Source organism: Mustela nigripes, chromosome 17, assembly GCF_022355385.1.
Source record: "Mustela nigripes isolate SB6536 chromosome 17, MUSNIG.SB6536, whole genome shotgun sequence".
Taxonomy (NCBI): domain Eukaryota; kingdom Metazoa; phylum Chordata; class Mammalia; order Carnivora; family Mustelidae; genus Mustela; species Mustela nigripes.
The window spans coordinates 33470925-33484598 of NC_081573.1; the positions used below are offsets into that span (position 1 = coordinate 33470925).

Consider the following 13674-nt stretch of genomic DNA (forward strand, 5'->3'; position numbering starts at 1 on the left):
GGGGGTGGGGTGGGGAGTGGAGACGGCGGGGCGGGGGCGGTGGGTCCCGGCTAGCGGCGGCCCTTGTGTGACCCGGGTCCGCCGGATCGCTGGGTGGGGGCACCAGACTGAGTCTGGGGCAAGGGGCGCGGGCCGGGGCGGAGGGCTCTGCTGGAGAGCTAGCAGGACGCGGCCAGAGGCCCCACCCCCGCTTGGGGCCGAGGGTGGGGGGACGGAAGGCAGGGTCTGGGGGCCCCGCAGGGTTCGACTTTCCCGCCTCAGGTTTCCCGAGCGCCAGCAACGCACTAGGCGCCCTGCAGCAGAAGTGGGCAGCGCCTGTCCTGGGCTCCGCACGTGGGGCGCGCTGACCTAGTGTTCACTTTTGTTACCTGCATTCTTCCTAGGGTCAGCAATGCAGCCGAGCAGCCGCGAAGCAACAAGGCTCTGCCTGTCGCCGGGCCTCAGTTTCCCCTTTGTACCACAAAAGGGTCACCAAAGTAACCTCACGCGCGTGGAGAAACCGTGGTGGTGCACTTGGCCCACCCGGCGGAGATTTTCTCCGAAGTGCCTCTGTGCTTCTTGCTGGCGACAGGGCCGGGCTGGCGGTCCCCCAGCAATTACGGTAAGGCGCTCTGGCGTGTGCACTGCGGCTGTGGGGCTTCCTCTGCCCTTGGGAATAAGGTGTCTGCGGTTTGAGCGGAAAGGGAAGTGGGGTCAGGCGTCTCTCCTCAGGGCATCCTGTACCTGGAAGGCAACTGCGGTGAACTACCCCCCCACCCCCCGCCGCTTTTCTTAACGTAGTCTCCACACCCACCGTGGGGCTTGAAGTCAGGACCGTGAGGTTGAGTCCCGTGGTCCACCGCCTGAGACCGCCAGGCGCCCCTGCGGTGAATCTTTCTAAAAAGGCAACTGAAACTTCACAGAGATAGAGAGGGCAGCCAGACTGCATCAGGACTTTGCCTTGAAAAGGAAACTAAAAGTGCTGTAGAAAAATTAGCCTTAAGTCCTGATTAACCCTAATTTAGATTGTGTGCTCAGAGTACTGAATATCTGCCTTTCCTGGGCCCGAGGTACACAGAAACCAAAGACCAGCCTTGCATTTCCCTCTCCCACAGCACATACCCCCACCCAAATTGGCCTCCATCAGTTGCTATCAAGAGTTTCTAACCCTGCAGATATGAAGCAACTGAACAGACAAGCGAAACTGCAAATCTTGCAAAAAGTGTGGGGTTTCGTGAAATTGGCATGACGAGGTACAAATGAAGCCGCAGCTGACTACAGAGGAAGAGAACATCACTTAGAGAGAAATGACCGAGTCCTTCCAGAGAGAACTGACTACCAAAGGATTCCAAAGCTGAGGAGGTGCTCAGCGGGTGCTTATGGATCAGACTTACCCAAAGTCCCATGGCTGGTAAGGACAGCAATGGGCCAAGAGCCCCTGGTTCTTTCCCAGAGTTTCTGGAGGCAGCAGACGGGCTGGAGAAGGTTGAGGAGGCTGAGTTGGCAGTAAACTTCAGTTCCAGTTAGAACATCACAGCTGGGCCCTTTCTCTTAAGAAAGGAAGTAGTCCTAGTTATGTGCCTTGCAGCAGGTGGGGAGATCCCACCCGTCATGGAACCAAGATGGGGACAGACCTGAAGCTTGGCAGTTCATAGGAATTATCTCACTGCTCAGCCGCCCCACCAGCCTACAGTGAGAAAAGTGAGAATCGGAGGTCAAGGGACAGACCTGGAAGAGGCACAAAACCAGAAGGTCTGAGAGCCCCAATCTGACTCAATGTTACTTAACATTGTCCCCACTGTTCCTGAACCCACACTCCCAGACTGCCCACTGGTGTCAGCCTCCTGGCAGCCCTCCAAAGGGGTTCCTTCCCCAGCTCAGCCCAGTGGGCTTTTCGACAGAGGACTGTGTTGCTATTTTCCACATTCTAGAAGTTCTTCTGTCTTGTATCTCTGCTGCCACTTTTTGCCATCAACACCTAGCACGTTCCCTGCCCATCATTTCCATGTTCTAAGACGTATGGGTATTTCAGAGTAAGTAGGAAATCGGCATCGGTTGCCATAAATAGAAGAAAATCATAACAATAAATACCGTGTAACCACACAACACCACTGAGAAACTAGAAACTGGCTCTTTGTTAAATAGGAACATGATTGTAATACACCTTTCACAAGAACCAAACGGTAGAGGCCACCCAAGCGTCTGTCAGAGGACAAATGGATAAATGATATTGGTCTATTTGTACATTCAAAAGAATATTATTCAGCCTTAAAAAGGAAGGAAAAGCTGATCAAAAAGGAAGGAAAGGCTGATCCATGGGAGGTGAAATAAGCCAGTCACAGAAGGAGAACTATTAGGTGATCCCACTTCCATAAGGTTTCTAGGGTGATCAAGTTCATAGAGCCGAGTAGAATGGGAATGGGGGCTGCCAGGGGCTGTTGGGAGAGGGTGAAGGGGGAGGGAACTTGCTCCTTAACAGGGACAGAGTTTCCCTTTGGGAGGTGGAAAAGTTCTGGAGAAGGTAGATGGTGGTAAAGGCCATGTAATTAAGGCCACTGATCTGTACACTTACAAAAGGGTCAAAATGGTAAATTATATGTATGTTTTGCCACAATACAAAAATCATTCAAAATCAGATATCCCATTTTCTGTGTCCAATAAAAGGTTGAAAAATGAAAAAAAAAAAAAAATAAGGACACAGGGCAGGGGAAGAGAGGAGTTAGAGAAAATTTGGCTCTAAACGGAGCCTTCTTTCAGATGCAACCAGGATTGGAAAACACTGAAAACTAAATGAGGTTTTCATGGTGCGACTCAGTTTATGACATGTCCTGTTGGCGGTCCCCTTCCTGTCCTTCGCTGATCATCGAAGCAGCCCTACGGGGAGAGACATGTCCCTGGGGATGGTGTGGGGGGTGGTGGTGGGAGGTGGCCTGCTGCCCTTCTCCCTGCCTGGGGTGCTGACCCAGGGACTGGCATGCTTCTAATGCTCAGGGATCTGGGATGTTTAATAGGGGAGTTGGAGACAGAGGAGCCTTCTCAGGGGAAGCAGGACAGGAGCTGCCCTATGGGCCCCTGAGGGATGGAGAAGAACTGGGGTCCTGCCCAGCACATGTGTGTGTCGCAGCTGGGACAGAGCAGAGAGGTGAGTGTGACTGTGGCAAGCTCATCCAGAACTGGGCGGACACAGAAGTCAGATGGGTCTAGACCATGAAGGCAATAGGGAGCCACTGCTGGCTTTTGAGCTGGGGAGGGTCTTGGCTGTGGTTTCTAGGGTCTGGAGAGCAGGGTGAGGTAACACCAGCACTCCACCAGAGGCCAGGCATAGTGAGGCTGGCACAGATCCCGGGTGGAAAACAGAGGGGCATCAGGGTGAGCAGGCCTCCTCCTGGGCCCCGAAAGCAGCCGTCTGGGTTCACAAGAAGCATAAGGAGGAAGACTGCTGGTGTTGTAATTCTAGAGGTGGCTAGGAGACCTCAGAAGGAAGGGCTTGGAGGTCATGATCTGGGTCAAGTGCAGAGAAAGGCAAAGGCTTGCTCAAGTCATCCATCAGGAGTGTAGCCGAGGGGTCAGGTCACAGGTGCATGGATGTCCCTGCTCTGCTGTGGTGGTGGTGGGCCTGGAGACGTGGGTCTGCGCTCCCCCTAAGTCTCGCTGCCTTCAGAGGCGCAGCTCTCTGCCCGCTTCCTGTAGATGGCTGAGCTACCCCCTGTGGGTTGTGCTTGCGTAGGGGAAGAGGGAAGAGAGACCCTGTTGGGACTTGCCTGCTTTCTCCACTTTGCTGCCTCCCCATCTCACCCTGGGGATAGGAAAGTACATTCCTGAGTCGAATTTTCCCAGGGAGTTTGGCTGAGCCAGAGAGAGCACCCTGCCTCCCACCAATTCACACAAACACCTCCCCTTCCCCTTGGGGGTTCTGCAGAGGAAGTAGCTGGAGCAGGACAGGCGGACCAGCCCTCTAGCCACAGTCTGGCCCGGTCTTCCCTGCTCTCTGTTCCCAGCGAGGCCTTTCCACAGCTGTGAAACACAGTGCTGGGAGTTTGGCAGCATCACCTCCCAGAAGTGCCACACTACCCCGTGAGGTGGTACTGTCTCATCTCCATGTTAGAGGGGAAACTGCAGCTCAGAAGGTTTCAGTCACTTGCCCCAAGTCCCCCAGCCAGTAAATGGCAGGCCTGAGGTTTGAGGCCAGGCGGTCAGACCCCGCCCTCGCCTGAGGCTGTGGCCTTCTCAGTCCCATTAATTGTTTGTCAGGTCAGGCGGGGATCATTCTCCCTTTTCTGAAGGTGGGGAAACTGAGGGCAAAAAGGCGTAGAGTGGAGGTGGGTCTTGAAACCTTGCCGGGTGCTACGTGGGCCAGCCCTCCCCCGCCTCCCCACAGCCCAAGCGCCTTTGCAAGGTTCAGCTATCCCCCGGAAGTGCTGCAGGCACCAGGTAAGGGTGAGAGCAAGAGATGTCCTGCCCAGCTACCAGTTCAGAGGAAGCAAAAGGCTACTGGTGGGGGAAAGAAGAAGTGAGGCGTGAGTGTGGTGTGGTGTCGGGGCGCCGGCTGAAGAGAGAAGGGGAGGGCTGAGGACCTGGGCTAAGCGGTGCAGAGAGGCAGCCCCGGTACATACATCCAACTTCCCTTTCTCTCTGAGGACAGGACGGTGACAGCGACGCAGCAGCTGGACAGCAGCGGCCCCACAGGTCAGCTTCACCCGGCAGCTCCATTTCCTGCTCCCGCAGCTCTCTGTCCTCATCTGTAGGTCCCCAGCAGGCACCAGGCTTGTCCCTGCCTTGGTGGGCCCAGGATCGGTGACATCCTAGGGGCTCCCGGCTGGGGACCTGCCCTTATCCTCTTCACCCTCTGGTGGCAACTCCAGAATCTCTGGGAATGTAGAAATCTGTCGATCTCTCCATCTATCTATTTTTTAAAAGATTTTATTTATTGCTTTGATAGAGCATGAGCAGGGGCGTGGGGAGGGCAGAGGGAGAGGGGGAAGCAGGCTCCCCACTGAGCAGGGAACCCGCCTTGGGACTCCATCCCAGGACCCTGGTATCATGACCTGAGCTGAAGGCAGAGGCTTAACCCACTGAGCCACCCAGGTGGCCCTCTATTTATTTTTTTAAAGAGCAATTTAAATTAAGGAGTGGTTAGGCACTGGGTTCGAATCCTAGCTCCCCACTGTGGCCTAGGGCAAGTTATTAGACTTTTCTGGATTTCAGTTTCCTCATTGGTAAAGCGGGGTGAATCTGGTAACCTGTACCACGGATGACATGGGGGAGGGTCCACATGTTTCTACCCAGAAATTTCTAGCCCAGAAGTTTCTACTGGTGCCCTTCCTCTCAGAGTGACCTGGACTAGAGCCTGGGGATAGTATGTCTCAGGGAAGTGGCTCTGGTGCTGGCTTGGTCGCAGACTCTGGCTGGGCCTTGGCGTGGCCTCCCTTTCCCTGCCTGTGAAATGGGGATAAGATGCTACTTGTCAGGGATTTCCTGCAGAGACCACGGGTTCAATCATCTCCCAGGCCATGGTGAGGCCAGCGGTGGGAGCTCCAGCCTGTGGCTGGCAGGAGTGGCTGTTTGCCGGGGAGCAGTGGGGCCACATGCAGGGGTGTGACTGGCTCAGCAGGCCTGGGGCTGTGGGAGACAGGGTAGGCTGCAGGGGGGTGGGGGGATGCATGGTCAGCCCCAGGGAGGAAGGCGGGGGGTGGTTTCAAGTCTTATGCTCAGATATATCCTGGGCTGGGCCTTTGGATCAGAGCCCTAAACTTGCAGTGGGGATTGGGAAAATGTCTCTGAGTCTCTTTTCCCGGGAGATAGGTCTCCTTGGCCTCACTTTATGGACAAGACACCCTGAAAAAATGGAGAAATGGACTTATTGCCCAATGTCATGGCCCAGGCACTGACTACTGGAACTGATTATCAAATTTGCATCTTCTAAAGCCTGTGGCCTGCGCTCTGCATGTTTCCCCATCTCTTTGTTGGCCTTGACAGAGTCTTACTCATTTGTAGAGCAACTCAGACACCCAGCCTTCTTGGAGAGGCTGCAGTGCACAGCGTGGGGAGGGCAGCTGACTTGGAGTCTACAGCGCTGGATTTGAGTTCCAGCCTGACCACTGGCCTGCTGTAACCCCAGGCTAACTCTTAGCAGTTTCCAGTTTTCCCACGATCTTCTGGAACCATCTTGGATGTCAAGTAAGGGAGTTCTGTTTCCCAGGAAGCCCCAGATAAGGAGCTGCAGGGTAGATGGTGAGAGGGGTGAGGGTGTGGGGTGACCAGGCACAGTGGCCGCTCTGAAGGGCTGGGGAGAGCGGTGCTGAAGTCTCAAGTGGAAGTGAGGACTGTGGTTCGCCCCTGGGAAAGGGAGTAGAAACCACAGCCATCTGGGGTACTTGGAGGAGGTCTCATTTCTTCTTTGGCCTTGCTTTCTCCAGCTGGTCTTGGGTTTAGGCCACCCTATTCCCTCTGTAGACACAGAGCAGGATGGCCAAGGGCCTGGGGTCCAAGCCTTACGGTCCAGACCCTGGAGGTCAAATCCACATTGTGGTCTGGGCCTCCGTTTCCCCATTTATACAGTGAGGGAGGGGACTAGATGACCCAAGATCCTGTCTGCACTATGGGCCCTCAGTCTTCTCATCTGAAACGTCTCAAATTGTTTCCTTCAGTGCTTCCTTTGTCTCCTCAGATCTTTCCTTCCTCTCTTCTCTGAGGTTCTGAGAATTGCCCAAGATAACACAGCCGAGTAGCTGACCAAGTGGTCAAATGATTAAGAACCCAGTGTTCTATGCCTCCAACCAAAGTCTCTATTCTTTCTCCCTCTCTTTTTCAAAGATTTATTTATTTGAGGCGGGGGATGTGTGAGGTAGGGGCAGAGAGAAAGGGAGAGAGATATTCTCAAGCAGACTCCCCACTGAGCACATAGCCCAACCAGGGCTCAATCCCACAGCCCTGAGATCATGACCTGAGCAGAAACCAAGAGTCAGATGATTAACTGACCAGACCACCCAGGAGCCCTTGTAGTCTCTTTTCAAATAAACATATATATTAATAAATAATATTAAGATAAATGGATGGGAGCACCCAGAAAAAAATATCGCATCCCTATTTCATACTGTACTCCAGGATTGATGCAAATGAACTAAGGGTTCCCATGTGAACAATGAAACCTCGCAAGTCCTACCAGAAACTTAGGAGAATTCCTTTGTACCTGGAGTAAGGCAGGTTGGCCTTTCTAGCTTTGACTCAAAATCCAGAAGCCAAAAGAGAAAAATACTGGTAATTCTGGTTACACAAAAATTATACACATGAAAAAAGACTTATACACGGCAGAAGAACTATATGTAATGTACAAAGACAAATGATAAGCCGGGAAACATATTTGCAATTCACATAATAGACCATGAACTAATTTCCCTACTATGTAAAGAGTTTCGAGAAGATGGTAAGGAAGCTTTGAATGTAAAACAAAAATGGGTGGATGGTGAACTTGGACTTGGGAGAGATGTTGTCAGAACAGCTGCACTGTTGGAAGGAACCAAAGACTGAAACCCACACAGTCTGCTGTTCTGAGGGCATCTGCTGAATAAGTTAGCGCTTTTCCCTCCAACGTCAGACTGTGCAGTTGGAAAAGAAAAAGTGGAAACTCTAGGTACTGTTATGGAAAGCTCTCCAAGATGTATTTCCAAGCCAAAAAAGTTTTCGTGTAAGACGAGGAGAATCTTATATCCTTATATTTATTTGAGACTTGGGAAGATTTAGCAAACACTAGCAGCAGTAGTTACCTGGGGGAGACTACCCAGGCAGGGAGTGGTTGGGTGACACAGGAGACAGAGATCATTTGCATTTCCACCTTTGTGGATTTACTTATCGTTTGGATTTGAAAGATGTAAATTTCTAAACTCTCTGAAGAGCAGGGGCGTCTGCGTGGCTCAGTCAGTCAAGCATCTGATTCTTGATCCCCAGCTCAGGTCTCGATCTCAGGTTCGTGAGTTCAAGCCTCGCGTTGGGCTCCATGCTGGGTGGGGAGCCTCCTTAAAAACCCAACAACTCTCTTAAGAGTAAATAAAAATTGAGAAACGTATAACTGTAATGTAGGGGTAACATTGGGAAATCGGGGCACCCAAAACAAGAGTCTGAACCTCACCACACACAAGTGACCCCTGCAGCTTTCAGAGCTTGGGTCTATAAAAAAATGTGACTTTTACAAGGATCGGATTACATTGCTTTGCAAGGTTTTTTTTTTTTTTCATAAATAATAGGCCACCATTATTTTTCCATAATGGTAGTCATTTGGAACATAAAAAATTCTAAGCATTAAAGACTTGGTTTTTTGTTGTGAGGGTAATACATGTTTGTTGTAGAAAATTTGAACTGTACCGGAAAACCTAAAAAAGAAAGGAATCCTCCTCCCCATAACATTATTAACATTTTGGTGACTGTTCTTTTAGATACGCTTCTAGGCCTAAACATGTATATTACCATAAATTTCCATACATGTAATTCCATTGTGTGTGTTATGTTCTACTGGCCCTTTCTAGGCAGTGAATGGTATACTGTGCTCCTCTTTTATGTCCTTAATGACATCATGATTTTTGATAGTGAAATGACATTCCATTGTACTGAACTTTGAATTTTTTACTTTGGCAAGCAACAATCAGTTCACAGGAGGTTGCAAAAAAAAAAAAGTTCAGAAAGATTTTGTATACGCTTCACCCAATTCTTTACAGTCTCCTCCTCCTCCTTTTATTTGTTGTTTATTTGTTCCATCCTGGAACCTTCTTTTCTCCTGCTGCCTTCTGGATAGGATAGACCCTGGTCCTGCTGTCCCACCAACACCTGGGGGGAGTAGCTTCTTGCATTTTCTGTGAAGTAGTCTCACCTCTTCTCTGGTGGGATTTCCTGTACCCTATGTTGTCTTTCATGATTTACTCCCTTGTTCTCTTGGAGCGTATCCTCCAGCAGCTTTCTGAGAGAGGGTGTGTGCTTTAAAATACCTAGTGAACTTTGGTTGACCATTCATCTTTGAGAGTGCAGCACTAACACTTAACTGCTTGGTGGAGCTGTTGACTGGGAAAACTTCACCCTCCTGGGCATTTCACTGAGGAGCACCAAAACATCTGTAACAATAGGATATTTTTCTTGGAATGGCCAGTTCTTTAGAGAAGAATTTTCTTCTGCCTTAGAGCATTGCCACCTGGCTGTTGCAGGCTTCTGGAAGCTGAGTGGAGGAGGAGGTGGGAAGGAACATGGCTTAATTTTTCTATACATGAATGGCATCCTATCCTTCCCCTTAGATTGTCTATCATGCACTGTCTCCAAGGAATGAACTTTATGTTGGGGTGGCGTTGAGGGTGGTAGGTTTGTGACAGTGGTCCTGGATACCCCAGGTAGAGGAGGAAATCTGGGACCCCAGCTGGTCACTTTATAGACTCACAGTTGGGCCACCTGGTTGGTTCAGTTGGTTAAACATCGGCTCTTCATTTCAGTTCAAGTCATGATCTCAGGGTTGTGAGATCGAGTCCCGTGTTGGACTCTCTGCTGAGTGTGGAGATTGCTTGGATTCTCTCTCTCCCTCTCCCTCTGCCCCTCTGCCCCCTCCCACCCCAGGCTCACACATGTGCTCTCTCTCTCAAAAAAAATACAAAAACAAAAACAAAAAAACCCTCACAAGCTTTTATATCTCATTTTTTTGTTTTACCCCTCATCCCTGTTTCTAGAGGTTCTTGATGCCTCTAGTTCTCAAGTGTTCCCAGGGTTGTGAGGCTTCTCCCTGTCCCCTCCCCTCTCCCCTCCCCTCACTCCACACCTCTCCCCGCAGCAGGCACTCGGGGTGACATCTGCTTTGGCATCTCCAGAGTTTTGCTAACCTTTCCTGCCTGCTGTCGTCTTCTTTCTCTTTGTTCTGTCTTTGCAGCTCTCTGCCCATTTTATTCACTCACTCTCGGTTTAGTGGAGTTTCAGGGCATTTGACATAAATTTGCTATATTTAAGCAGAAATGTCTTAGTTTATTTTAAACCCACAGAAGGGGCGCCTGGGTGGCTCAGTCGGTTAGGCATCTGCCTTTGGCTCAGGTCATGATCCGGAGGTCCTGGGATGGAGCCCTGCACTGGCTCCCTGCTCAGCAGGGAGCCTGCTTCTCCACCTGCCACTTCTCCTGCTTGTGCTCTCTCTCTCTTGCTTGCTCTTAGATGAATAAAATCTTAAAAAAGAAATTTAAAACCACAGAAAACAAAAGCTTGGAGGGACAGACCTTTGTCCAAAGTCACATGTGGATCAATGACAGAGGTGGACAGGATTACATGTTGCTTCCAAGTGGCTTTTCCTGGATGAAATCAGGGCCCCAGAGGAGCCCCCAGAGAGGCCATTTTTGGGGACGGGGAGTGACTCAGGCAACGCTGTTGCTGACAGCCATTTCTGAACAAATGGTCAGGGGTTCTGGAGTCATAAAGGCCTGACTCAGGGAACCTCATGCAGAGCAAGACCACTTCCGCCCTGAACCTCAATTTTCCCATCTGTGAAATGCAAGAGTAACGAGGATCAATTAAGATGCTAGATGTCCTGCACTTGGGACATGCCAGACACCTAGAAGTGAGAGGTCACTCTCTTATCACAGTGACAGTGATGTGCATCTTTTCTAGGGCGGAAGACGGTTCTCAGAAGAGACCAGCTACGAGGCATGGATTGCCGGGGGGCCTTTTTCCTCTGCCTGTGCTTCATGACTTCTCAGAGTGAGACAATGGGTAAGAGGGTGATGCTGAACTGGGGGGCCATCCTAGCCCGGGCCCCTGGCTGTGACATGAAAGGGGGAATCCCTTGAGCCAAGGGAGCTTGAAAGGGGACATCGCGGCCGCCTTGGGCAGCAGCTAGACAGAGGCTGTGTGGAAGGCCCAGGGACAAAGGCTGAAATAAGAGGTCTGACTTGCTCCCTGCAGACACATCCCAAGAACCCCTGCGATGCATGAGGAAACTGGAGACCGTATCCAGATACCGCAGACCGGCTCCTTTTCCTGAGTGAGTCAGGAGATCCCCTCGTCCACCTAGAGTCAGCTGTGCCTCCTACCCCTAGCTCTCACCTTGAGTCAGTGGTTCAGGGCTGTCCAGTGTGGACCGTTAATCCATTTATTCAACATGCATTTATTGAGTACCTACTGTGTGCCTGGCACTAGGTTCTGGAGAGGCAGGATAAGCATGCCCTGCCCTCATCAAATCTGCTCTCTGGCTGGGGCCTTTAGCTACGGAGGCCATGAAACCTGGTGCAGAATCCCATCTCTGCATTTTTGCGGGAAGGAGGGACAAGACTCGGGTTGGGCTCTCTCTGGGGTCCACGATCTTAATGGGCACGCAGCTGTGGGTGAGGGAATAGGGCTGGTGAGTGGCCGGGGAAGCCCAGGGACTATTGGGTCTTTCACTCAGCCACTAGAGAAGAGTCAGAAAGGGCTTCCGTAAGGAGGTGTCAGCAAAGCTGGACCAGATAGAGAGGTAATCAGGAGACATGGATGAGTGGGGTGGAGAGGTAAGCGTGTGCCAGGGACGCGCCGTGTGCTGAGGTCTGGGGATGGGAGAGGCCCCGCCCTTCTAGGCTGCCAGGGGCCCCTCCAGCCCCCAAGTCCACCGCGGACCCAGGTCAGCTCTCTGGCCCTCAGCATCATCCGGGACCTGGAGAATAGCCTGTTGAACGCCAGCTTCAGGGGCAACAACCTGACCTTGCAGACACGCTCTATCCAGTCACTGATCTTCAAGCTGGGCTGCGGCTTCGCAGGCCTCTCACTGAACAGCACCACCATGGAGGAGTACTCCAAGGTCAGAGGTCGTGGTGGGGGGCTGGGATGGGGGGCAGGCAGGGCTTAAGGTCCTGACTCCCCTCCTCCACCCAAACTAATCCTGTCTGCCTGCCTGGCTGTGAGTTGCCTCCCCTGTAAAATGGGGCTGATGTCCCTCATGCCAGTGATGGAAAAGGGGGTACACTATGGCCCTGCAAGGGTGGCATTGTCTTCCTGCTTTTGCAGGTCTATGGAGGGAGGCAGCTGTGGGAGAGGCCAGGGAATCCAGGGTCCTCGGAAGACCCTGTTGTGATTCCTACTGAATGCCTGGGCGCTGAAGGCAGAGGAGCTCCAGCCCCAGGGGCCGCAGCCGGGTGGGGTCATTTAAGGTGGGGTGGCCTGGAGGGAGGGCCTGGGACCTCAGCACCTTTGGGAGGAAGGGCAGCCTGCTTACCAGAAGGGAGCTCTGCAGGTGGAGGCTCAGAGAAATGAAATGCCTGGGGTCAGGCCCAGAAGGCGTCACAAGGAGTGGGGAGCAGTGAGTGTTGGGCCAGCTCCAGAGGCCATGCACCCCAGGCTGAGCCTGTCTACGCCCCCTCCATAGGCTGGGGTCTCCCACGCCATGTACTTCCCTGCGGAGCTGACCAAAGACGCCTGCAGGGCCCGCCCCAGGGAGCTGCGTCTCATCTGCATCTACTTCTCCACAGCCTACTTTTTCCAGGTCTGTGCCTTGGCGGGCCAAGCAGGGTGGGTGCGGGCCCCTTCCTGGGGGCACTGTGAACGTCCACACCATCGACTGGCCTCGTGGCAGGGACTGGCCCTGGGTGGGACCAGCCCATCGTGGTCCCCAGGCATTGCCCTTTCTGGGCCTCAGTAAGAGGAGAATGGTGGGCAGGCCCACTTATAGGAAACCTATGTGTGAGCCTGTCCTAGGGGAGATAGACAAAGATGCCTTTTTAACCTTGGCTTTGAAAGTGAGTGAGGATAGTGGTGAGTTAGGATGGAGGCTGAATGCTCTCAACACAGGGCAGAGAGGTGTGGGTGGGGACAGGACAGGTTTCTGGGTGGAGGGGACGGGGCGGGGCACGTGAAGGATTGCGAGGTTGGGCACATGGGCCACGTGACCGGCATATTCCTTGCTCTCCTCCAGGGGAAGGGGCTGGCGAAGGGGGGGTTCTGAGCCCTCAGCGGGGGTCTCCCTGTGTCCCCTGCAGTCAGCCCTTCTTGCTGTCGTTCCAGAATGCCAACTCACTTGTGCTCAATAACTACGTCTTGGGGGCCCAGCTGGGTCAGGGACACGTGAGCAACCTCAACGAGCCTATCAGCATCAGCTTCCAGCACAACCAGAGTCTGGTACTTTTTGGGGGGGTGTGCCCCCATTTCCACATCTCCCCTTCCCCCTTGTGGCTCTCCTGTTGAATTTTGGCTTGACCAAACCCAAATCTGTGGCAGCATTTTGGAAACAAATGATTTCAAATCTACCACAGTTTTAAAATTCCTGTCAAAAGAATCAGAGAGAAGTTTTTAGTTACTGCAGTAGGCAGGATTTTTTTTTTTTTCTTTCTAAGTAGGCACCATACCCAGCATGGAATGGAGCCCAGTGCCAGGGCTTGGGCTCAGGACCCTGAGATCAAGACCAGGAAATGAGATCAAGAGTTGGAAACTTAACAAAATGAGGCACACAGATCTCCCCTAGGCAGGACTCTGAGTTGTAAGTGATAGAAAACCAAGTGAAGCCAGCTCTCTACTCTGGCAAGATGGCAGCTTAAGTGCTAGACCTCTGTCCCCTCTTCCCAGTAGGCTCTTCCTCATCAGTGCAAACCAGGGTCCCAGAACAGAGTTCTTTTTTTTTTTTAATTTATTTATCAGAGAGAGAGAGGGGAGAGAGCGAGCACAGGCAGACAGAATGGCAGGCAGAGGCAGAGGGAGAAGCAGGCTCCCCGCCGAGCAAGA

The 13674-nt window shown here is 52.2% G+C and overlaps 1 protein-coding gene across 7 annotated transcripts in view; it reads left to right on the top strand.

The window, feature by feature from the left end:
- Window positions 1-17: 17 nt before the first annotated feature.
- Window positions 18-13674, top strand: part of ADGRG5 (adhesion G protein-coupled receptor G5) — a 21991-nt gene continuing 8334 nt past the window's right edge. The window contains exons 1-8 of one of the 7 annotated variants that reach the window (XM_059381257.1): window positions 46-93; window positions 384-601; window positions 1155-1390; window positions 10600-10701; window positions 10894-10972; window positions 11605-11761; window positions 12326-12442; window positions 12961-13074. In XM_059381257.1, the coding sequence (XP_059237240.1) occupies window positions 1384-1390; window positions 10600-10701; window positions 10894-10972; window positions 11605-11761; window positions 12326-12442; window positions 12961-13074 (576 nt within the window). In that variant the 5' untranslated portion in view covers window positions 46-93; window positions 384-601; window positions 1155-1383. The other 6 variants (XM_059381256.1, XM_059381258.1, XM_059381262.1 and 3 more) reach the window with 6 other exon arrangements.